This window comes from Chelmon rostratus, chromosome 9 (genome assembly GCF_017976325.1).
Source record: "Chelmon rostratus isolate fCheRos1 chromosome 9, fCheRos1.pri, whole genome shotgun sequence".
Taxonomy (NCBI): Eukaryota; Metazoa; Chordata; class Actinopteri; order Chaetodontiformes; family Chaetodontidae; genus Chelmon; species Chelmon rostratus.
The window spans coordinates 18255683-18281725 of record NC_055666.1 but is presented as its reverse complement, the minus strand read 5'-3'; the positions used below and the strand labels follow the sequence as shown (position 1 = coordinate 18281725).

The window sequence follows — 26043 nt, the reverse complement described above, 5'->3', positions numbered from 1 at the left end:
TTTCTTTCCATCTGGTGAATTCAAGTTCAGTGTCTTTTAGCTTTTATTCAGTCTCCACTAACTCCTGCAAAGTATGAGTGTCTTTACCTCCAGAGATGATTGACTTTCATTTCGAGTGTTTACTGTATTTTGACTCACTGCTCATTTAGACTGCCCGGCTGGCGTGGACCGTGTGTTCAAAGAAACGCCCAAAATGATGAGATAAAAGCTCTTTGTTAAGCCATCATCGAAGAGTACTTGTCACTGACCTGTATAGCTACTTAAAAGGGAACTATGCCAATTTTACACATCAAAGTGTGTTTATAGGTCTGTGAAATAAAGTTGTATAAAACCTTTCGTAGCTCCGGAGGGATGAATTGTCTACAAGTCTGAGAATGAAAAAAATCTGGGGGTGTGGAGTTAGAAAGAAGTGATCTCACCCGACCTCTGTAGTCCACTCCTCATCGCTGCTTGAGGCTAGATTACAACACACCCAGTATCTCCGACCTAACTGTGGGCAGTGGAGTTGCATTATGGGTAATGTACGCCAGGCTTTGACGAGGCAGAAGAATGCATTGAATGAAAAAGACTGTGTTTTTGCTTCTGCTGCATCGATTTTGATTCTTTTTTCTTTTACAGTAGTACATCTTTTAAAGGACATACTCATCCCTGTCACAAAGTGCTCATAAACTTTTGTATTATAATGACAATTCACAGGGTTTTGTATCAGCCTGTGTATAAACAAGGTTCCAACAAATATATCCAGTATATACTAATATACCAGTATTATCAGTATCTTTTTTCTCACTGTGTGTGATATAAAAACTATTCTTAACTCTTCCTCACAGTCCTGGCCCTGTAATCTGTCTGTCTGCAGATTGATGTAGCTACTTGTACAGACATCTATAAAGAGGCTAAAACTTCAACAGCAGTGTCCAGGCAGAGGGCCAATCATCCCTTCTGAGACACGGCAGAAACAAATCCTCCCTCACCAGCATTCAACCCGTCTTTGCTCCCGTTTGACTGCTTTGTCTCCAAAGAGAAAACACAAAGCACAGACACAGAAACACAAGAATAACCCCACTAGTGCTGTAAATTCAGGCAGCAGCTCTTAACTACTTGCTGCTAATGAGAGACAATCAGAGACTTTACCCTCTGCATAAATTTCAGTAATTGCTTTTTGTTTTCCAATAAATAGCAGCAGTGAATCTGAATGAAGTGCATGTACGGTTGTGTGTCCCTTTTAATGTTTGTGCCAGTGAAAGCGCATTACAGTAGCGTGCAGCATCCACACACACACGCGCGTGTGTGTGTGTCCTCCAGAAGTATGTCACACTAGCAGGGTGTGCAGGAGTGACATGTCCCCCGAGGAGCAACACTAGGGTGCATATTGAAGATGGCATGCAAGTGTGCATGAAAGGTGCTGACAGCCAGTGGTCCCTGTGTGCTCTCGAGCTCCTCTGGACCAAATCCAGCTCTGAGTCTAATTGGAGGGAAGACAGTAATGCTCCCGTTATCGCTTCACGTGTTTCCCCATGTGACTCAATTTTTCCTCGACCTGGCTCTAATGGTCTGGCCTGAGCTGGTGTGACCTATCAGCGAATTAAACAGCAGTGTCCCTGATTTGTTCTTCCAACACACCGAGAGCAACATCCAGCTCCGGGAATTGAACTCGCTCTTTGATTCAATTATATACTTCATTGATCTGACGCTCTCAGATGAATGTGATGTGCTTGATTCCTCAATTAACGATTCAAATGTTAATTCGATAAGCCTGTGGTTTCTGCCAATGCTGCTCAGCGCGGCGCTGAATTCTTCCCGGGCCGGCTGCGTTGGCGCCGGAGCTGTGAAATCTTGAACAGTGACGTTGTGGTTGCCTCTCAAATCCGGTCTTCCAGCAGTAGCTTCCCCATGTCCTCGTTTTTTATGTCACGCAGAAAAAAGAGCTAATCCGACCCTTTTAGGCTCAGGTCAGGGCACAACAGCGTCCAACTCACTGGCCTTGCCACTGGCCAGTGATCAGACTATATATTCAGCAGGGGACTCCGCTGCTGATCCTCACAAATGCCGGATATGTGCGTATAATTCGCGTGTGTTCTCATATGTGTTTATGCAGTATGCATGCATGTGTTTGCCTGTAAGTGACATTGGGGTGTGTGTGAGCTTATTATTGCTCTTCTGGGCATAAACTCATGGACACAACACTTCATCAAGTCCCGGTAGTGCCTTTAGTTACTCTGGATGTGCTCTAATCCAATTTCACACTGTTGCACTGACCTGCACTGTACAGCTTTGACCCACGTAATTCCTCCACACTTTGTCCCTCCCAGCAGGGCTCAGCCAACGCATGACCATATTACCACAACACAATAAACCGTGATTTGAGGTAATTCACCGTTGGAAAATTCTAACCTGACACGTTCTTTTTTTTCCCTCCTCTTTCTTTCCGCTAGTGCTCGAAACGGCAAAATGCGAGTTCTCAGCTTCAAGATGGGATTGGTGAGCCTGTGCAATGCAGACGTCCAAGAGAAATACAAATGTGAGTCTGATGCTCGCTCATGTGCCTAATGCATCTCCTCAACTGCAAACAATGAGCCAAAACAAAACGGCTCTGATTGCCAGTATTACATAAAGACATCCACTTAGTCTAATGGAGGAAATGACTCTGCTTCCATAATGGAGAAAGCTTTCGTCTACTACTTCTCCAAAGTACACCAGGGGCCTTTAAAAGGATTGCTTGCCAAAGACACCATTCATGCACACAGTCTTTCTATGGCTCTCACTCTCATTTTTCTTCTCAAGTCAAGCAGCAAAGAGCTAAGTCGCTCCCTTCCCCCCTCTTTCGATTATAAATTATGCTGTAATATTTTATTAGTGTGCTGCTCCAGTCAGAGATATGTTTTTACTGTTCTATTGTAACCCCAGTTTACGAGTCATCCTGTAAATGTAGGTAAAATGGAGAGTGAGCATTTGAACTGACGATACTTGGACCTGAAACAGCTTGTTGATACAGGATCTGAGACAACATGGCCAAACTCATGCCAGGATTATTCATCCCTGGCACACCATCTGTGTCAGCTCCTACAAACGGAGAGTTAGCAGATTTGCCTTCTATTGAGTGGTCCCTGAGGAGAGTCAGCCCATTTTTGGGGGGGTTCAGGTAGACATGTGGTGGCCTTAACAGTTTGTCATTCCTCTGACTGATCCCGTTTTTGCCAACTCCAGACATCACTGGATAATATTTGCAAATATATCTGAAGCATTTGCATCAACCCGCTTTGAGATGCAGATGGTGGGTGTTTATTCCATCATCACCCAGTTTTTGGCTTGTGATTAAAAAAAAAATATACTTGTCAGTACTTGTCATTACTGGTTCAAAAGTCATTTCATTTCTTGACTTTACGGTGACACAAATTTTTGATATGTCATCTGAAGTGCTGCTTTTATTTAAGACAAGCACATTTTTGCAGACATGAACATGAAATGCTTTCACCTCTAATTTGACAAATGCACCATTTGCTGTTCTGTCACTGGCTTCTGCTTCCAATTTTCATATCGGCAAAACATAGCAGCTATTTGAAAACCAGTTTCTGAATATATTTGAGGAATAAATGGTCCATACAGTTGCAGAGTACGACTCCATTTTATGTTTGCAGCGCTTAGTTTAAATATTTGTACATGAACATGTTTTGATTGTTCTTCGTGGTGGTGAATTATCAAGCAAGCTTAACTCCAGGCTGAAAAATCAAGTGAAAATTTGGATTTGTACACTTCGTTTCCTCTTACGTAATATTAAAAACTGGACAAACTCCAGGGTTCTTCTTTTGCAATGCAACTCGGGATGCAAATGTGTATCTGTTGGCCCACCGCTTTCGTCCAGACTGAAATATCTCAAGGACTATTGGATCTCATGATTCTCATGATTTCATTTGTCTCGTGTTTTTGCAAAACTAATCAAGCTCATCTGTAGACCTACATGTATTTAGTGGTAATTAGCAAATGCTAGCATGCTAATGCATTAAACTAAGATGGTGACCATGGTAAACCATTATACCTAGTAAACAACAGCATGTTAGCGTTGTCATCACGAGCATGCTGATGTTAGCATTTAGCTAGTATTAGCTAACTAAAAGTGCAACCAGTGAAGCCATGCTTTCCTTATAACTGCATGTGCACTTCACTGAGGGCTTTATAACTATAACTGCACCCACAGTTGAGTAAAGAGGAAGTTTCATACTAACAAGTAATTAGTAAAAACTTCACAAACAAACTTGGGTGTTCAGATAGTTTGTGGCTTCTGCAGACAGCTCCAGGAATACCATTATCCCACCGCGGGGTTTGCAACATTGCAGGCTGCGTGTTTCAGATGTAATAGTCCTATATACTGCGGTGATGTCTCCGTAAAACATGTCCAAAACTCATCTCTATCAAACAGCTCAATGGGAATGTTTAAAATGTCAAACACACCTCAGCTCTGGTTATGAGAACTATATAGAGGAGGCTGTTTAACATGCAGGTGTTAAACCCAAGTGTTGTCCCAGTAGGGTTGAATAAGTACACAGAGAGGAGGATACATGGGATGATTATACTGGCATTGTGCAGCGCCCTCACACGCCTGTCAGCATTCATCTCCTCAGTGACAGCCAGAGTCCCAGCTAGCTTGGTAAAGGCCTCATTCAAAACCTGACAAGACTCCACTTATGCAGCTCTTTCATCTCCAAGTAGACCAACCAGTCCACTATTACTGATTCTGTCTCTGTCTATACGTCACAGAGGTTTGTTTTATTCCACAAAGCTAGGTTTGGTGAACCTGTTGCCTCATTGTTGAAAAATACATGTAAAACAGATGTGTGGCTTTTATTGACAAGCACTATGATCACACTAAAGTTACTGTATGCTATTATTTTGCAGACAAAGTGCAACACTGTCTAAACTGTTTTACATTTTACATTTTAATTGCATTTATTGTAATCTATATGCTCTTTGTCTACATTGAAGTTACACTTTGAAATGTTAAGAGCATGAACATAAATACAAATGCTTAAATCAGCAGTTGTAGCTGCAGAAGAAAAATGCACATGTTGATAATACCTATGCAAGCAGCTGTTTCTCATGCATACAAATCCAGTGTACAGTCAATGCTCAGATCAGGTGCTGCATAATTGCTACTTTACTTTATGTGTTTTCTGGTGGTTGCAGACTTATTCCGTCAGGTGTCCGGTCCTGGAGGTTTGACAGACCAGCGTCACCTCAGCCTGCTGCTCCATGAAGCCATCCAGATCCCCCGCCAGTTGGGTGAAGTCGCTGCTTTCGGGGGCAGCAATGTGGAGCCCAGCGTTCGCAGCTGCTTTCGTGTGGTGAGGACAGAGGCGCCGCCATGCATGTCACACCTAAACACATTCACGGAAAGGCAACGGTGCGTGCGCACTTTGCTCCATGCGTGCACACACGTGCTATGGACAATGAGAGCAGACGAATTCATCAGTCTGGAATATTTAGTGAGTTCACTTTGTACCTCACTTGCGCAGATAAACCTAGTTCTAGCACTTTCTGGCGTCAACTGCTACTATTGCAACTGGATTTTAGTGTTAAACCATCAGATTCACACTTGAAGCGTGAGCAGCTGACCACCGCCTGTAAGACTTGATAGTTCTAGCTCCAGTGCTTGAATCAATGACATGATTGCCCCGACAAGACATTCGAAGTCGACCTTGAAACCCCACTTATTGATGTTATTACAGAACACTAATGTATCTCATACCCACTAATCTATTAATTACTGGAAATAATTACTAGAAAATAATAAGTGACCTCCACATAATCTGAACGGTCCGTGCCATTTATTACAAATACAGAAACAGAATTTTAAAGGCAGACACTTAAAAAATTAATGGCAAAATCAAACAGTTGCCTTTGGAAGCTTTCCATCAAAAGCAGAGCATGAAAAAATAATGATGTCATACCAGGAAGCTGCCAGCGATGTGAAGCCCATTGTGTTTTACTGACATCAGCACAGTCGGACTTTCCTTCAGAGGAAGGCGAAGTTAAATGCGTCATCTCAGGAAATGAAGAAGTTATAATTATTCTACTTAAAGAAGCCCCAGCTGCACCACACACACTGTTGCCTTACAAACATTACAACACATTAATATTTCATTGCGTTCCTTTCAGTGCTCATAAATGGAGTCAGTGGGAGATAATGCTTGATGTAGCTAGCCATACATTGTCGGTGAAATCCAGGAAGTTTAGCTGGGAAAGCTGCTGACAGAATATGATCTATTTGGGATATTGATATGATGAAGCGAGGTCCAGTAGTGCACAGAGCAACAGATAATGAGGACACATGCTCAAAGCATGAATTTTCCCTCCTTTGCTTGTTCTGAATGCGCCTGTCGTTGTGTGTTTTGGCGAAGGTTGCAGAAACTTAACCTTGCGACATTCAGTTTGGGACACCAGATAATTAGTTAGTTGTCAGCAGCAGGCTGCAGCTTTTTTGGAAGGTGGCCCATGCAAAGCCATTTAATTCCCCCATTTTCAAGGCAGATCCTGATTATACACACTGCATTCTGATCCTGTGCTTGCTATATCAGCTACAGCTACTCAAAATCAATTCCTTTCTCCATTTGCTCCATGTCAGGGCATTTAGTCTTAGATGAAATATCCATGTAATGTGAATGGGTTGGGGGGTGACCCATTTGGCTGTTTTTCACTTGGCATGGAAATGAGTGACATCATTAAGTGGAGATGTGGGTAGAGCGTCTGCTGCCCCCTCGCAAAGACATTGATTTTCAGACTGCTGGCAGAGGAGCAGATGGGTTGAGGCGGTCACACAACAATATGCTGCTGTTGAAGGTGTTGTTGCAGAGGTTCTTAGGTCAAACTCACCTGAGGGAATAACTCAACAGTGAATATTTTCAGACTTTGTGAGAAGCGTTGTACGATGATTTGTTTGATTCGCAGACACATGCCATTCAGTGGATATATGGTGCAGAAAGAGTTGTGATGGATGACTGAATGTTTATCACTCGACTTGTCAAATGATGTCTAAAGCATCCCATCTGCTCAGCGCGCTGCTTTGAGATGCAGCAGCGTGCTCAGCATAGTCAGGGCCGTTTCCAGGTGTTTGGTATGCGAGGGGACTGCTGTTTGACCTCCCACGTGGAGCAAAGCTGCCTGCTCTACTACCAGAGAGAAGCTCCTTTATCCCCGGGAGACTCTGTACCTCTGTACACCTCACAGTCTGTGTGATCAGTGCGCACACACACACATTTATTATGCTACTTTGCTTGAGCGGTGGAGGAAGCCCCAGGGAAATCAACCTCTTAATGCATCTCTGATGCAGACTTAATGAGAATTTAGCACATCACGGATTTTCAGCGCTTGGTGAGTCATTCTTTTATTAGGTTGACTTCCTTTTTATCCCACTTTCTGGATTTCTCAACAAGGTGAGTCTGCAAACACATAAATTCATGTACAGTATACACACAGACACATAATTTATGTCTGCTGAGTTTTAGCCTTATAATTGTTCAAGTAGTTAGATAAAAGCAACAGATATCCCACAGTGTATCACATCTTTCACCCTCTCAGTCCTTCTCTTAGCTTTCATTTTCTCTTTTATTTCTTTTTTTCTATTTTGTATTGTAATTTCTTCCTCTTTTTTTTCAAACAGTAGCTTGTTGCTAAACCGTCTTTGAAAAGGAAGCAAACCTTCTCCTCTCATTACTTCATGTACTGCCCTGCTGTTGGTCTATATTTGGGTTGTTTATAGTCTCCTGCACTTCTTTCCTCCCTCCAACCTTCCTTTTCCAGGCTCCAGGGAAACCTGCCATCGAGGTGTCTCACTTCCTGGAGTGGATGAGCCTGGAGCCCCAGTCCATGGTTTGGCTGCCTGTCCTCCACCGTGTGACTGCTGCGGAGTCGACCAAGCATCAGGCCAAATGCTGCGTCTGCAAACAGTGTCCCATCAAGGGCTTCAGGTAGGCCTGCCAGTGAAGGTAAACAAATGTGCAGGTACATGCAGACACTTCAGTATGTAGTTCACATGCATGTATAAGTAACAGCACGACATAAGATGACCCTTCAGTGATCATGTTGGCCTATTGCCACATGTAAAGAAAAGCACATAAATGAAAATGTTCCTAAGGAGGAACATGTGCACATACACAACCCAAATACACGTTAAATAAAACTGTGAATTTCTATGGATGTGCTTGTGGGAACTTTCTGAAAGTCAAAAGGAGAAACAAAGAAATCTGTTTCAGTGATGGCAGCTGGTGTTTTCATTATATATAAGAATCACTGCTCACTAGATAACGGCTTGCTGGAGACACAGCAACTAAGATACAATAATATTCTTTGATTGAGGCGAGCTTTAAGCATCATGCATGAAGGTCTGTGAACAAAAGCGCGCCTCCAAAAAATCTGAATATCGCACAGACTGTAGTGCAGATGCTGCTTCTATTATTATGCAATATTCTTCATCCTCATAAGATGGCACAGAAATTAATTTGTGATGTGTGCAAGCCTCAACTGTGTTTAATGAATATGGTAATCAAATACTGAATTCACCTTCTTTTATCTCAGTTTCATGCATTAATCACAAAGCACATAGCTGAAAGTAATCCCAATACATCATTTATTACTTAAGATACAGTTACTAATCACAATTTTGATTAACAGGTGGCTGCAATGGAGCGCACACACGTCTGGAGCAGAGGGATATGTGACAAAAGCATGCATGTGGACAAGCATATAAATTGGACACACAGACATGCACCGACCGTTTATTCTGCACTCACACGCTCACACACACCCCTCTAGTCTGCCAAGTTCTCTTTCAGACATCAGTTCAGACTCTGTGCTGTATTGATCTTGACAGGTATCGCAGTCTGAAGCAGTTCAATGTGGACATCTGCCAGACATGTTTTCTAACTGGCCGCACTACCAAGGGAAAGAAGCTGCACTACCCCATCATGGAGTACTACACCCCAGTAAGACAAACACAAGTGCTTTCGCTGCGTGCAAAAATTCAAGGCTTCAGGGACGAATAAAACTCAGCTGTTCTCCAAAAAAATACTACTATCTCCTTATTCCTGCTGTCAGACATAGATTAGCCTCCTCTCCAGTGTAAGATCTCTTTCATCTCTAAGTGCACGCTGTTACGTATGCTCAAGATGCCTCATCCAGATCTATCGTATGCAGAGATTGAGTACCACTCAGCAGTAACATCCTCTCTGGCTCACATAGTGCACGCATAAAGTGCTATTTGGAGCACACATTGAGGACTAAGCCCCAATAAAACCAGAGTCTTAAGCGATTGCACGCACAGTTTTCGAAGTGGAGTTAATTCCAAAGGAGTAGCTGTAGCACTGTAGCTGCAGTGCGCTGAGATGGTGCCAGATTTAATCTCTAATCAATTCTGAGCTGTAAAATATGGCAAAAGGCCATCTGTACAATGATTTTTTTTTCCACTGGACGATATTTTATATTAGCTAGTGACAGTTTTTCACAGCGGTGAGGCAGACAGGCGCCCATAGATTTCTACCATGATAGAGACAGCAGGAAATAGACAGAGAGAGCGAGAGAGAAAAGGGAGGATTTGAAGAGGAGGAGGCAGACAGAGCAGCAGAAACTGAATGAGAAAGCAGATGGAAGAGAAAGTTTGTCTTCTAAAGTCAAAACAAGACAAACCAACGCTGAGTCAGAGAGGGCAAATTTTAGATGGTGTCATTTTTTGAGAAAGCAATGCTTTCAAGAATTCTTAAGCGGTGTAATTTGTCTCCCACCCATTCACTCCCTCTGCCTCTACCACCATCACCTCCGCCACCTCTCACCCCTCCTCCAAACCCCCGACCGCTCTCCTCCTAAATCACACTCCAGACGACGTCGGGAGAGAAGATGAGGGACTTCGCCAAGACTCTGAAGAATAAGTTCAGGTCAAAGCAGTACTTCACCAAACACCCTCAGAGAGGTTACCTGCCGGTGCAATCTGTGTTGGAAGCCGAGAGCTCGGAGACGTGAGTCACACACGTAAACACTCGCGAACACTCACATCTCTCGGTCTCTGCTTTTCTGTCATCCATCTCTCACTTTGTCTCGATTCCACCGTAGCCGCTGAAGGCAAATTATCATGCTCCGACAATTTTGGGCCCTCTGACTCGATGAGATGGGTTAAAGGGACGGCTCTGTGTTCAGAATTAACATAACATTATTCCTGTGATCTCAGTCTGGATCAGATGCCCTGTTCACATGAGTGAGTCTCACCCAAAGGGAAAAACAAGAGTGATGAGACCAAAATCCATGAGATTATCAAGAAGCATATCTTAGGGCTACTACAGTACCCAAGAAGATTTTGCATGATTGTGGGTCCATGTTTTGGCTGATTGTGTTCGCTGTTGGGGGTCACCTCTTATAACCTCACACATTACATGAGTTAATCCTGCCGTCCACTGGCACACAGCAGAGATGAGCGGAAGCCAGATGCAAGTTTTATGCGGAATAATCCCTCATATTATTACATTAATATATTATTTTATGTCATTATACTTACTGCTTATTATATTATTGTATCATTGCTACTGGTGCATTAGTGTTTAATCAGCATTTTAATGTTGTAGCTGGTTGAAATTGAGCTGATTTAAGCTTTTTTATACACCTTGCGGGGTAGTTTACTACAGAGGTTTGTAGCCTGGAGGTGGGGACCCCTCAAGGGAGTTTTAGGATAAATCTGAGAGGCTGCAAAGTTATTAACAAGATGGAGAAGAAGACAAAAAAACACGTCCGCAACAAAATGTGTGTTTATTTTTTTCAAACTGCTCTGAAAGCTTTGTTTTCTCCTTGTGAAGTGTTGGGTAGTTTGACCTGAATGTGACTAAAACTCTTGAAACAATCTGAGAAGGAGTTCTTTGGTTGAAATGCTCATAGAATAAGGAATGAAGGTGCTAAAAGTGGACAGGACAACTGAGGCAGGATCTGCAATGAGGAGACCTGGAGCACACTGAAATAATATAATGAGACCTTTTAATAAGGTGCAGCACCTGCACTGCAGCAGAAAACATGTCTTCATCAGACTAAGAGGAGACATTGTAAACATTTAAATAGCCTGCGCCCAGCTGATAGCTGTCTCTCACTGGATGGACTTTAGTTTGGTCTTTGCTCGCAGTACTTCTAGCCAATGTCATATTGCTACATATATTAATATGCATAATAAAGCATTATAGAAACCATCAAAGTACTTTCGAAGCATCAAAGGAAAATCATAGAAAACAAGATACATTCATTTCCTCATTACAGTCCATCGTTCAGTTGTATTTCATTTGTAAATCCAGTAGCATTCCCTGCTCATCAGTTTGTTTGTGTCCTCTCCCCAAGGCGACGTGGAAGTCCTTTCATTACCCAAGAATTTCAGAGTCGATCCATGTTTGCATTAACATAATGATGTACCACCATGTATTCAAGATTCTTGGTCCAGGGGCGCCACGGCAGCTACTGTCTAGAGTGTGCTCTGAGGCTGAGTCCTGCGTCCTGGGCTCAATTCCAACCTGCGTCCCTACATGTCTTCACCTCCCCCTCCCCACCTCCTGTCTCTACAGCTCTCACTGTGACTGTATGCTCCACAGCTCATCTACTCATAGCTCGTAGACATATGCAACCTGTGGTGAAGGGCCATGAGTAGTGTAGCCAGAAATGTGGGAAATAAACAGAGATGCATCACATTTTAAGACAAATATATGTTTTGTGTGTAAAATCCTCAAAATTGTGCTAAATTACAGGACTTGCCTAAATGTTCAAGTTTCTCTTTCCTCCTCTGTAAAGCTAATCAGATCTCTCTTGTTTGCATCCTAACAAGACAGGTTTCCATGTTTACAAAAAAAAACTCTCTTCCTCTGAATTATAGCAAATATATGTGAGTTAAGTTAAGCTTTGGCTTTGGTCACACTTGCAGAGTGTTAAAAATGTCTCGGTGAGACGCTGACGTTGGCTTCTGTTGTTCTCAGGCCGTGCTCGTCGCCCAAGCTGCCCCATGCAGACACACACAGCAGGATTGAACACTATGCCAGCAGGTACGTGGCTCTCTGTGCTGTGCTACACATCAAATCATTGCAACAAAGCCTGTCTCCCTTTAACTCCGCCCCTGCCTCCACCTCTTCTCCTCCCCTGCCTCCTCTGCTCCCTCACCTTTCGGACTTCGCCTCGTCCTGATTGAAGTATTGATTTTGCCGCCCTGTGCACTGTACTCCAGCCGGGCTAGAGACTGTACCGCCCAGCGGTTTCCTTCACGCTTACTCTCCACGCAAACACACGCTGGTGCACACAAGCAGAGCAGCTCGTGGCTGTCGTTGTGTGTGGAGGTCGGCGGGGTTCAGCGTGCCTAGCGGCTTGTCGCTTGCTGGGGCAGTGAGCCCATTGGTCACCTGGGAGCTGCTGGTGTGGATTAGTGTCTGTCTGACAGGTTATAAACAGGCCACAGCACTGGACTCCCACACTCCTGGCAGCTCTGCCCACAGTGCTGCAGAGCTGGACACACACACACACACATACACACACACACACACATTACCCCTGAGCCTGCAGTGTGTGTCTGTGCTTGTAAATGTGCTATTGTGTATTACCTCCCTGAGGCTTTTACACAAAACTGCCTTACATCCTGCCAAAACAGAGGGAACACACACCAACAAGAGAGCAGGCACAATTGTCCTCTTTACTCCTCTTATCTCTTCCTTTTTTCCCCTTTCTCCTGTTTTTTCTTGCCTTTTTTTCTTTCCAGTCTTATCTTTGATCCTTCTCTTCTATTGTCTCCCACCCACACATTGATTCCCCCTTTTCCCATCTCTTGCTCTCTTTCTTCTACTCCTTTCTTCTTTTCTTTAATATCTTCTCAGTTACATCCTCCTACGTTAGCTCATTTGCAGCTAATTAAAGTACAATTTGCTTCAAACAGCACACGTTGGTCACTTAAACCAGCACAGACATTGTAGCTGCCAACAACCTTCACCCAAACAAACTAAAGGAAGTGAAATGCAAACGTGATGACGGTGAGACAGTCTGAGTTAGTTTAAATGAGACACATTCATGGAGGAAGTTTGTCTTAGCCTTCCTCCACGTGTCCACTGTATCTTAGCAACCTTACTCATCTCTCAAGCATCTTTTTCTGCTTATTCCCAAAAACAGCTGAGCAGTGTTGCTTTTAGCAAATGCTACACAAACAGAACTAAACAGTGATTTTGTCGCGGTCTATTTTCAGCCTCGGATCTGGTGAGCTAGCTCCTATTTTTTGGCAGCAGAATTTTATTTGATGGATTAACTCTAAATAAACTGCAGCGCCCGTATTCATCATAATGGGACATGTCACCCGGTGGCACGTTGATGTGTTTTTAATAGTTTTGAACAACAATGGCGCTCTGTGGCTCAGAGGCACGTATAAGCTGTATCATGCTTTGCAAGACAACGCTTGTTATTAGCAGCAATTCAGTGTTGGTTTTGGTCCTCTCATGCAGTTTGTTGACTGAAAGAAAAATACAGAATATCACCAGACTCGTGCTTTGAAACTGCTTGTAAAATATCTGTATGTCTTTGTAAAGACTTACCAAATGCTTTGAAACACACTGCTCATATGTCTAGTTATACATCTTCAAGCATTCATATATACACTCATAAGCGGAGCTACAGACACATTAATTAAACTTTGAAATTTCCTTATATTTGCTTACACATTACATTATAGTATATAATGTTCCTGTCTGTGATCATTACTCAGTGTTTGGATACTGCTAATAAATGCTCAATAAAGGGGTCAAAATGAAGTGTTACTATTGTGCTGCATGTTGCCACACATGGCACAAGAACACGAGGATGTTGCACACACAGGGGCAGTTGCACCATTATTTTCATAGTGTTTACCACTAACACACACACCTGTGCAATTGGCTGCAATTGCCCGGCAATAAATGACACAGCTTTGAAACTCATTAGCGTAAATCTTTACTGAGACAGAGTCAGAGGTATTTGAATTCAATTCAGTGGCACTTTCTGAGGCCTTTGTCAGCTGTGTGGAGTTGGCCTGCACGCTACTGGAGATGGCCACTAATCACAGGGTTGGCGGTTCGGTTCCTGGTTCCTGGTGCCAGCATGTCAGCGCTGCTCCGGATGGTTCGGCCGGTGCCTGGCATGGTCGTCTGGCGAAACAGAGGCAACAAGATTAGAGGCTGAGCAAAGATGAGAGCCATTGTTTTCACTTTACAAAAACAGTATTTACTGGGTATATTGTACCGTGTTTTTGTTGTCTTGTCCCCCTTCCACGTGTAGGTCACCTACCAGTATGACTTTGGTCCAGCGTGCCGTAAACACGTTATACTGGCTAAAATAAATAAGAGTCAGCATTTGCAGTTTTAGATGCAATAAAAAAAGAGAGGTGAGAGCACTGATCTGAGCACTGTCGTAATAGGAGAGGAGACAGTCCTTATTATAGGAATGTTAAGTATTTTATCTTTACTCAGGCAGCTCGCAGAATTGACTTTAATCGTCTTTTTCTTTCTTTCTTTTTTCTGTCTTTCTTTCTTTATTTCTTCCTCTTCTCTACCTGTCAATTAATATAGGAAATAAAGGGAGAAATCAGGTTTTTATTTGAATTCATTCCCCGTATTAATCATAAAACAGCTCACTTTGAGCACTAATGGAAAGTCAAGCCGATATCAAAATACTGGATGTCATCCCTGGCAGGTCAGTGTCTGAAATGTTCTCCCTCTGGATGACATATTAGACAGGTGTGTGTGTGTGTGTGTGTGTGTGTGTGTGTTTGTGTCAAAGTGCCCTTCAGCCAGTTAGGGGTGTACGTGTTAATCCATGGCAATAACGTAGTCTACAGTCATCTTCAGGGAGATAAAATATTGGATGTTTGAGGTTAGGAAAGCCAAATTCGTTCGCATGTCAAACACAGAGACGTCTCCCGCCCCTCCCCCCGTATCGATGCAGGAGTTCATTCCTTTCATCATCAGAGCTGCTTCGACATCTTACAGAGGATGGATAAGAAGAAGATAATAAAAAACCTCTTAGAGCTCTGTTAGGATTTCTCCTCTCTCGCCCTCGTGCTATCCCATTTCTCATTTCCTCTCACATCTATTTACATTCATACAAGAAGCTTAACACACATGTATGCACAAGACGGCCATGCGCACACACCCGCACCACTACTACCTATTACTTTGTGCCCTTTCCTTTCTCATTTGCTGTTGTCCCTGACGGAGACTCCGCGTTTGTGGAGGAGGTCTGATGAATAGCGTCGCAGGATGAATTATGAGCGGTCGGGTTCACAGGCCGAGCCTCCTGTAACGGGACATGGATAAATTCTGCATTTCTCAGTGTTATGGTCTCATTGGACGCTGGAGAGAAATAGGATGTAATGTGGATGTCCCTGACAGCCTCTACATCAGTCACTCCTCCTCCTCACATCCCTCACTCCCTCAGCTGACGACATTCTGCAAAAGATGATGCAGCACCGTGTGTGTTTGCTGCAGTGTAGATTTAACACGAGCTTTCATGCGGTACATGTGTGTGCACGGATGCATGTGGGCAGCCACAGGGCTCCTAGCACATCAGTGGGTTGGTTCTCTGTGCTGGTTAATTACCTGAAGTGAAGGAGAAACCCTCCCTTTGATCATCAAGCATTGTTATATATATATTGATGTGTGGTATTGAGTGGGCTGCACTGTCAACAAGCACCTACTTCAGATCATGTCTTCCATGCATTTCCTTTTAGTACGTGTCAGAGAGTGGGTGGCCTTGTGCATTCAGGTGTAAGCTATACCTGTGGGTGGAGGAGACAAAGGCGTGAGGTGATATGGACACATGCTCACATACACAACCCATACACAAAGAGAACACTACCAATGACTGAGTAAGATGCCAACTCTAAAAAAGAAAAGCAGTTGCATATTGTAACAGAGTGCTAAATAATTAAATAGCATGGGAGTAGTTTATTTGAGCTAGTATATTAGCTATAGCATACACTTTATATGTATTAGCCAAAATGTGCACTCTAATAGGCAGTGTAATATGCCACATTCTTGCCATAGCCAGTCTCTGTGTTTTTCTACCCAATTTCTCTTTATTTTCATTATTTATTTATTCAGTAAATGGACTGAATTTATCCAAAGCACACTACAATTTGCCAGTTCACACACACACACACACACACAAACTGACAGCAGTGAGCTATCATGCAAGACACTGGCCTAAATACTGGGAGCAACTGGGGTTCAGTGTCTTTGCTCAAGGACGTCGAGCCCATTTACAGCTTTTTATTTTAAACACGCAGTTATTTTTATGCAGTAATATGATTTCTATGCCATCAAACCAAAACAAGTTTAAGCACTGGGTATTTTTTAACACACTTCAACTATTTTTCCCTCCTGCAGAATTTTTATTTCTGATAGGACTGAAGCAGCTTACGGAGCTACGTGCATAGTGCGACTGTCAGCAGGACAGACAGCAGAACTAGAAGTGCTGTCCCTGGTCCCGAAAAGCCACGCAGCCCCTCACTTATTGCACTAACACACACACACACACACACACACACACACACAGTTGCAGTCTGGTATTCTGGACAGCAGCACATTTCTGAAAGGCTGTTTTATTGCCGGCATGCTGGTAGACAGAGTACAGTATTTTATCAGAATTTTATCCTCCCTCCTCGTGGACACGTTTATAGCCCGCGCTCTGTGGCAAGAGGAATTTCTGCCACTCTGCAGTCTGCATGTTCAGTTTCAGTCCATAATACTAAAAGGCCACAGGTCTTATTCACACCATTTAAAAGCTAAACTGCACTGATTGTTTGTTTTATCTTGTGTCTGTGGAAGCGTATTTCTACAGCGTGTGATAATATCAACATGTTGCTTTTGCTTTCTCCGACATTTGCTCTGACTCATCCATTGTATCCTGTATTTCTCTTTTTGTTTGTATACGTATGTGTGTGTGTGTATATATATATATATATATATATATATATATATAGATTGGCAGAAATGGAGAGCCAGAATTGCTCATTCTTCACGGATAGCCTGTCTCCTGATGAAAGTCTGTAAGTATGCTGCCACCCCCACAATATGAACTCCCTCATTACAACGTCAGCCTTTCACTGGGATTTTGTGTGTGTTTTGTGTGCACACTGCATGCGCTCAGGCTTGTGCATGTATGTGCGACTGCTGGGGAAAGAGTGGGTAATAGCTCACGTAATCGGCCGCAGAATGAAAATGACCTACAGCAAACAGCGTGCACACAGCCCCCGTTCATCATACACATGCCTGCTGTGATTGAAGTATTTGGCTGTTGGTAGATACAGAAAGCCTCGACGAGGAGAGGGAGCCGCGTGTGTGTGCGTGCTTGTAGAGGCTGGCTGAGTGGCCGGGCTGTGGCGAGGTTACAGCAGTGAGAGGATTGAGGGATATTGGATATGAATGAGGCAGCCGCTAAGGTGAGTCCTCATTTTTGAAAGCTGAGAAAGAGCCAGGTGGATGTAGTGGTTAGGGTTGTTGACATCATGCACTCATGTGTCCACGTGTTATTTCGTTGATGTGGACAGTTTCCTCCTTCTCTTTATCAAGCCTTAATCAGAGTTGCATGCCCAGCAGCCTTGTGAAAGGTTTTGCCTGTTTTTTAGGACTGCAGGCATGTGTGTGTGTGTGTGTGTGTGTCTGTGTGTGTGTCTGTGTGTGTGTGTGTCTGTGTGTGTCTGTGTGTGTGTGTGTGTGTGCGTGTGTGCGCGTGCGTGTGTCTGTGTGTGTGTGTCTGTGTGTGTGTGTCTGTGTGTGTGTGTGTGTGTGTGTGTTATGTGATGCATGCTCATTATTCCTTCTCAGATGGGTCTCATGTGTGTGCACGCTGAGATAAGGCTGTGATTGACACCACATTAAAAGCTAGTTTTAGGCTTAGACAAGACTACAGTTCTTTGCAAGCAGTGCAGCACTTTTTACTACTGACACCTGTGCTTCTGAAGCCTGCTCCTAGCATCTCTGTTGCCATGGTGCATGTATCCAGAGTTTCTACTTGCTTAGATGGAGTTTTGTCACAAAAATGTGTGCATATCAGTGCATGTATGTATAGTGTTGGTGTCTGTGTCCGTCTATAATTCTGTGCCTGAGAGTGTGTTTGTATGCATGACACTTCACTTCTGCTCCTTATGTGTAGTGCTGCTGCTTCCTGCTCTTGTGCCCTTGTATCTTGTTGCTCCTATTCTACGAGCATGTCCCTCTGTCTGTCAGCGCCTCCCTGGTTTTCCTGCTGCATGGCTCTGTGCTATCTGTGCCTCCAGCTGGCGTTTGGCTGGCATCACACTGCTTCCTGTCCTGAAACATGTTGCCTGTGTGTGCAGCCTTCACCCTGCAGCTGTATGCATTGTCCTGAGTTCACTGCTGCTGCTTATTGCCAGGTGATGGTTATGGAACTCATTGAACCCTTAGATGCAAAGGTCAATAGAAACCAAAAATAATCTATATCAGAATCAGTGTTCATATTTTTTTAACATTTATGTGCATAATAACATTATTAAACCTGCAAATATTACTATTAATATCTCCTATTTACTTATTAAGTGGAGTGAGCTACTAAACTACTTAGCTATGTCAACATTTCAATCACAACTGCAGTAATGCAGTAAATTTAAAGATCCCTTTAGATTTCCATTTAAAGGCGTCAGTTGGGTCATTTTTGACCCACTTATGGAACATTGGGATAAAAACCTTAATAAAGCAAAAGATGTAAATAAAAAAAGAGTTGACTGGCATGAAATGAAAAACAGGATTTTTAGGAATACCTGTAATATAAAATGCAGAGAAATTTTTCCGGCTCATTGCTGATCCACCAATCCATCTGACGGTTAAGTGGGACCTCCTAAATAATAGATCTGACTGTAGAAGAGGTGTGCTGCAACCAAAGTGGATCTGGCCATCTCTCGACAAAACCACTCTGCTTGAGCTTGGCCTATAAATACCTCTGTGATGTATAATTTGGCGTCAAAATACAAAGCCTATAACTTGCTTTTAACTTTGGCTCGATGAAGTATTTTACTTTGTAGCCCAAGGCGTTGCCGCAACATATAAATCTAGACAAACAGCTGTCTTTCCATTAAATTAATTGCCCAACATTGACAGATGCATTTGTTGTTTTTACAGCTGTAGGCCTACTATCATAGATCGGCACATTAAGTTTCTGTTCTATTGCCAATAAAACGTTTATTATTTGGGCAATATATGAAGATCTACCTCCCATTTTTAATAAATGTGGTGTGTTAAGCCAAGTTTATTATAGAACATTTAATATTTGGACTGTGAACCTGGCACAGTGCCTTTGCCATAGCGTCCCGTGCTAGTCCGTCCAGTGTGGTTTGATTGCGTCCTGCCTGCTTGCCTTGCCCCGCTTTGGCTTGCTCCATGCCGTCCTTGGCTCTGCTTTGTGCTGCTGGTGGCTGTGTGCTGGTGGCTCAGTGTGCTGTCTCCTGTGTGGGGGACTCAGGGATGAAGATCAGTACCTCCTGCGTCACTCCAGCCCAGCCCTGGACCATGACTCACCCTGCGGACAGCACATGCTGCTGGCCCACCTGGAGCACCAGGACAAGGAGCAGCTCCAATGCACCCTGGCCCGCCTGGAGAACGAGAACAGGTCTGTATCCAGGAAAAACAAACATGAGTGTGCAGTGGGTCTGGAACTGGGTTCCTTTCTTGATTTGTTTGGGTGGAGGAGTCATTACTGCATGTTTGTTTTTACAAACAATAAAACCTTCTGAACCAGACTAACTGTGCTTATTGTTGTAAGCCAACAGTGCACCAACTCCATCACATCCACAAAACATGGTATTTATGTAAGCATTTGATTTGGTTGTAGAGTTGAATGAGTTTTAGATTATAAGGCATGTAGCAGAGAGATAAAAGTTTGGTTTAGGGAGTGATTTCCATCACTAAAGCTCCCCAGAAGCATAATACGTGTGTGTTGATCTGGAGGCATTACAGTCTTTTCGGTTTGTCTGCTGCCATTTGCAGCTCTTCTGCAGGGAGTTTACACTTTCACACTCTAAAATCCTATTGAGCAGCCTTAAGAAAACAAAAACTGCATTCTGTGTGCACATGTCACAGTAAGAGCCTGCAAGAAAACGTGGCGATAGCATGGAAACACTTGACAGTTTGTTGGTGTCTTGCAGAGGAAGAGTCCATCGCGCTTTGACTGGTGCGATTCGAGTATAAATCCTCTCTGACGTACATTAGTTTAGATGTTAATGCTTGAATTTGAATGCATTGTGTCCTCGTAGCTAAGAGGGTCAGGCATTTTACATAAATGGAGCAAATTCATTTCTCCTGTCCTCTTAATTAGTTACCAGAGGCAACCTTTATCCGAATGATTCATATGAATAATTTTCTCTTGTCTTCAGTTTGGTTGTGACCTTTCCGCACACACACACACACACACACACACACACACACACACACACACACACTTGTGCCCTTTGGGTGTCTAAAACCTTGACCCAGTTCACTGTTTCTACAAAGCACGACGCCTCCTGTTATGACACTGCAGTGTGCTCTGTTGTCCTTGTTTATGACTATAGTTGCTGCTTTTGCTTGGTTTATATCCTCTGCTGCGGCTCTCACAAGGCCTGTACCTGAACGATAAATCAATACCAGAATCAAATAACTCGAACCCTAATCATCTTTTCGGGGGTCTGGGTCCTCTTTAAAAGCTTAAAAAATATACACTTAACATTGTTGTATCGGCTTGATATCTCGAGCCTTTTCCTAATTTTATGAGAATTGCTTATAAACCTGATTTTGAACAGATGACTCATAAGATGCAGACGTCTGCCACAGAAAATGATGCATCATGCTCCAGTTTGGTGTCTCAGATACCTGAGCAGTAAAACATGGTTAAATGCAATAGATTTTCATCTGCTCTATATCTGTGATTGATGTTGACAGCACATTTTATGCAGCGCTGCCCCTCCTTTGTTATTGCTTTGAGTTAACAGGGAGTTTGACTTCTCTGGGGTCTAATTGACTGAAAAAACTTTGGAAATGTCACTTGTAGGATGGTCTGTCATGCTCCTATTTGTGACTTTCTAGCAAACGAAAGAAATATTTGTTTATTCATGCAAAGCTCAGATAACTTTCCCTTATTATTGGAATAACAGCGCTTTATGGAAATTTCTGTGTTTTGTCACCTTCATCAAACGTCCAGGTTTTCTCAGTTCAATACTTTTCTGCATATTGTGTTGTAACAACATCAGAAAATAAAAATAAGAATATTAAAGGAAAAAATAGTTAATTTTGCAATTATTATTTTTATTAATCTGTGGAACCCCAAACAACGAGGAAGTAAAACCAAAATCAGCAAAACACAGGTGTTAATCCACTGGACTGAATTTTTGGACATGATGAAGCTGCGATATGTGCAGTTTTAACAGAAGGTTATTACTAATTCAGCACTTATGTAGACCACCATGTTGCTCCGGCAGCCAAATAAATTAAAAAACCTTTAGCAATGCTTCACAGCACAGTTAGCGGCCTTGGCGTCACACACGTAGCAGACAGAAGACACTGATTTATTGCAGCTGACATTCACAGTGAGGATGATTGCTCTCGACGTGGTAGGATATCAACAATACATTAGCCCCTTGCTGCACCGCTTTTATGCATTACTATTCGCATGTGGTGGAATTATTCTAATTATATAGCTCACAAACATTTCATTATTATGTGTCGGAGCTTTCCTATGTGTGAAGCCGGATAAATATGTTCAGTCATGTGCATCGGTTTTGTATGCTGCATCAACATGTGGGCCTGACTGTTTTCCCTCCATCTGTCCACGGTGGGACCTCAGGGTGCTGCAGGGCGAGTACAGGAGGCTCAAGTGGAAGCACGAGGAGGCGGCGTCGGTTCCCATGCTGACTGAGGCCGGAGAGGGCGGTCCGGGTTCGCCCACAGCGGAAGGGCAGCAGGATGAGGAGCTCCTGGCCGAGGCGCGGGTCCTCCGGCAACACAAGACGCGCCTGGAGACCCGCATGCAGATCCTGGAGGACCACAACAAACAGCTGGAGTCACAGCTGCGCAGGCTCAGGGAGCTACTGCTACAGGTACTCTGTGAGCGGCATGGTGCTGGGCTGTCATGCAGAGAGTGGAGCAGTAGTGCCATCACATTTACTCAAGTCCTATACTTACATACAGTTTTGAGGTGCTTAAAATTTTCCCTTATTTATACTTCTAATCCGCTAGATTTCAGAGTAGAACACTGTACTTTTTACTCCATTACTCCGAGTGTAGCTTGAGATCCTCTGGTGGATCCCTTTTAGATATTCCAAGATCTAGATTGAAACCAGGGGCGACCAGGTCCTTGCTGTCAGGACCCTGTTGCTCTGGAATGAGTTACCTATCCACATCATTTTCATTGTGAATTGAGACTTTTTTTTAGGTAAATGTTTTATTTTTTCATGTTTAGCTGACCTGCAGTGCACAGACCAACCATCACGTTAGCTTAGTATTTGGAATTTATTGAAAGTAAACCAACTGATCACTCTCTATTTTCCCTATTATTGTTCTGTCTTTGGAAAGTGATTCAGATTTTATGAACCCATAAATTAAGGAGTTACCATAATGTGCTGTAGATTGATAAACTCAGCGTTATAAAAAGTAGTTAAGATAAACTCCAACTCAACCAGGTGGAACCATAATATGCTGCTGCCAACTCCCATCCCCCATCCCCTACAGTGCATGGGACGTAAAAGAAGAAGAGCAGGTTTTAGAGGAATAAAAAAGGAGGATAATAACAGTAAAATAAGCTTTTTACATTGTTTATGCACAATGATGGATCAGAAGAGTACTTAAAAAGCAGTTTGGTTATTTCTCAGTGAGTCATTCACAGTGTTCCATCTTCCTCTGAACCAACAGTGGTGAAAGTGCTTCATCTGAGCATCTGATAGTTAAACACAGCGTCCAGACGACACTGGAGCCAATCATTTAACATGAAAGTTTGTGAGGATATCCGACACTGAGCGATAAGCTTCTCGGCTGCCCACACCCCACTCAGCCATCTTTTTTATGGGAGTAGCGACTCTGAGGAGTCCCTGAGGAGGTGAAGGGCTGAAGCAGTTTGTCAAGGTGGAGAGGGTGCGTACAGTGTGTGTACTTTTGGGCAATCCCATACATGTGTGTCATAGTGTCCCAAGTGGACAGGATGTGCAGGGATGGTGGGAGGATAAAGCCATGACACGTCTTCCCTGGTCGTCATATATTCTGTTCATTTTTCTCCCGGTCTTTCATAACTGGAATTGAAGTCCGATAGAATACAATATAACTTTACACTACTTAAAAGACAGGTATTAGTATTTTAGAGCATCTCAGCACTTCTGCCAACACTGGAGTTAATTCCTCCTTCCCCTGTGCCCCCCCTTTGGTGGGATCCCTCAGGGGTCTAGTCTGAGCCCACTTTTATTCATCACATACACGAAAGTTTGCAGCTGAGAAATTTAACCGGCCTGATCACTGCTTGAGATCCTCCAACACCTCTGCACTCATCATTCCAAAAATCTCCACTTGTCAGTAAAGGAGTGTAATTTGCTGTGTTCAGGGGCTCCGGGAGCTTAATGCACTGCACTGCAGCACAAGACAACACAGATAAATGGACAAAACACAAGCAAATTAGGAAAATATCTCCATTTGATAACACATCTGTCGCATTTAAGAAAAGTGGCTGGAATTGGTCCTCATGGAGTTATTGAAGTGGTGTCTGTGTATCATTTATGTTCACGTGATGGATTATCTGACTTTTCTTCAATTTGTGCAATCGCTGAAAGTGAGTTCTATGAATCATTTCAATTGTTTCTAAGGGGATTCTGTGTTTATGACAGACATTAACCTTTACTCTCCGACCAGCAGTGTTAACAGTCGGCCTGTAGCCTGCATGATAATCACATGGGTATTATTAGACCAGAAGTATCCCGACATACAGGCTAGAGTAGGTCATGCACTATCAACACTGACTGTCAACACATAGCTGAACTGTGGTGTGTAGTTTGAATAAAGAGCAAAGGCAGACACATTCAATGGTTTTCTACATTTGTATGCATACCATACATCAGCTAGCACAGCGCCTCACGTACATTCTTAAAGTGCAAAAAGGCAAAGACATATGTTAAAAAAAAATGCAAAATAACAGCTGCTCTGAAAATGTAAATTTTGAACTTTGAAGGTACGACATTGCAAGATGGAAGTAGTAGCCGGAGTACGTGAAAGAGTTAAGAAAGAGGATAAGCCTTCAGACACTCTGGAGCGTAATGTAAAAGGATTTGCTGCAGTCTAAAGGAAAGGTGTGAGAAAGAGATGGCTAGGAAACAGGAGCTGACGTATGCACTTACTATAATAAGAAAGTGTAAGATGTTAGCAACAGAAGTACAGATGCAAATTGCTTGTGCAGGTCAATAAATAAAGGCAAAGGGACAAAGTTAGTGAGAACAGGAGAAAGACTGAGAAAGAGGGACAGGAATCCTGTTCTTCAGGTCAAGACTGGGAGATTGAGAGTGAAGAGTAAAGAGAGTCTGGCAGAGGAGGGGGAGGAGGTAAACATTCCTGGGTTTAAAAAAAAATCCTATTCACTTTCATTTCCTAAAAAAATGAAATCAGCAAAATCTGCCTTTGTACTGTGTGGAAGTGTGGATTCCTCCCGGTCTCTGCAGGCGCCTCGCTTTCTCTGCAGCTACTGAACTTGCTCACTTCTTGAGTATTCCTACACTGTTGCTGAAAACAATACAAAAGAATATGTGGTATATGGAAATATCCTCCAGTTATTTTATGCATCTTTGATTGTGATTTGAGACCTCTGTCACTGTGTTTTCTGCAATGCTGCTGCGTGCAGCACAATTCATCTTTTTATCTGTCTATCAAAGCACAAATCACAGCAACCTGATGGCTTTGTGCAACAGCTGTCGGGCAAAATTGGCGTTTTTTAAAGGATTCTTCTCAGAGAGGACTCTTGGCTGAGAGCTATTAGCTATCACATTTATTATTATGTGAAAGGCCGAATGACTCTTTAGCCTGAGACATGATGGATATGAGCTATTATTTGGCCTGAATGATAATCAGTCTTTCCTAAAAACAGCCCAAAGATGACTCGGAGGCCAACGGATCAGAACCGTCAACCCTGTCTTCTCCCGTGTCTGGAGGGGGTCACCACGGGGAGCCGGCCAGCAGAGAGACCACTGACACTGAAGCAGCAGGTCAGCGATGTGCAGCCGGGCTCAGAAGTGGGCTTGACACATGCACGCACAGTGAATGTGAAACAATGCATCCTCCCCCTCCCATCCCACCCTTAATTGTTCACAGAGGTGTAACGTTCTGTGTGTGTGTGTTTGTGTGTGTGTGTGTGTGTATGACAGGGGATGATATGGAGCACGAACAGGATACAGTGCTGCAGCTCCAGGAGGTCATCGAGCAGCTGAGAAACGTCTTCCCCTCAGAACCGGGTGAGTTCGCCGGGGCTGCGTGGATCACAGCAGCCGAAGCCCCCCCCCCTTGCTTCAGAGCCAGAACCTTTGCTCCTCCATCACCCGCGAGAGAGTGAGAGATGGAGAGAAGAGCAAATATGTACTGCTGTGGGTCGATAGTCGGGGGGAGGGACAGGGAGATTAAATAGCGGGAGGAGGAGTAAGATAAAGAGAGACAGTAGCACAGAGAGAGAAAGAGAGCGTCAGTGTCACGCACTTTGCAAACTGTCCTGTCGCATTTAAAACGCAATTTGCAGGGCAGTCCAAAGCCTGTAACTTGAACAAAGAAAGGGATTATCATAATTATAGTCTTCATAGTTATAGCCAAGAACATTTTGTCAGTCTTCTGCATGTGTTCCTAAAATCGTAAAAGCTTTTTCACCCCTTCTTTTTCTGTTTCCTAATTTCAGGCACCACCTCACACATCTAACCCCGAGTGGGCCTGGAGGAGCAGAGTGAAAACCTGAAAGAATGCCTGATGGCAGAGGGAGGAGCTCCAGATGGCTGAGGTCAGGCCACAATACACCAGGCCCTGTGACCACTGCAGC

At 43.4% G+C, this 26043-nt stretch overlaps 1 protein-coding gene across 1 annotated transcript in view; it reads left to right on the top strand.

The window, feature by feature from the left end:
• The window catches only part of drp2 (dystrophin related protein 2), a 75821-nt gene extending 49778 nt beyond the window's left edge, over positions 1 to 26043 (top strand). Inside the window, exons 13-24 of the mRNA XM_041944829.1 lie at positions 2433 to 2518; positions 5179 to 5336; positions 7792 to 7958; positions 8861 to 8972; positions 9862 to 9998; positions 11979 to 12044; positions 16991 to 17056; positions 19486 to 19632; positions 21841 to 22093; positions 25111 to 25228; positions 25388 to 25474; positions 25906 to 26043. Of these exons, the coding sequence (XP_041800763.1) occupies positions 2433 to 2518; positions 5179 to 5336; positions 7792 to 7958; positions 8861 to 8972; positions 9862 to 9998; positions 11979 to 12044; positions 16991 to 17056; positions 19486 to 19632; positions 21841 to 22093; positions 25111 to 25228; positions 25388 to 25474; positions 25906 to 25925 (1417 nt within the window). The 3' untranslated portion in view covers positions 25926 to 26043. The remainder of the gene's footprint in view (positions 1 to 2432; positions 2519 to 5178; positions 5337 to 7791; positions 7959 to 8860; positions 8973 to 9861; positions 9999 to 11978; positions 12045 to 16990; positions 17057 to 19485; positions 19633 to 21840; positions 22094 to 25110; positions 25229 to 25387; positions 25475 to 25905) is intronic.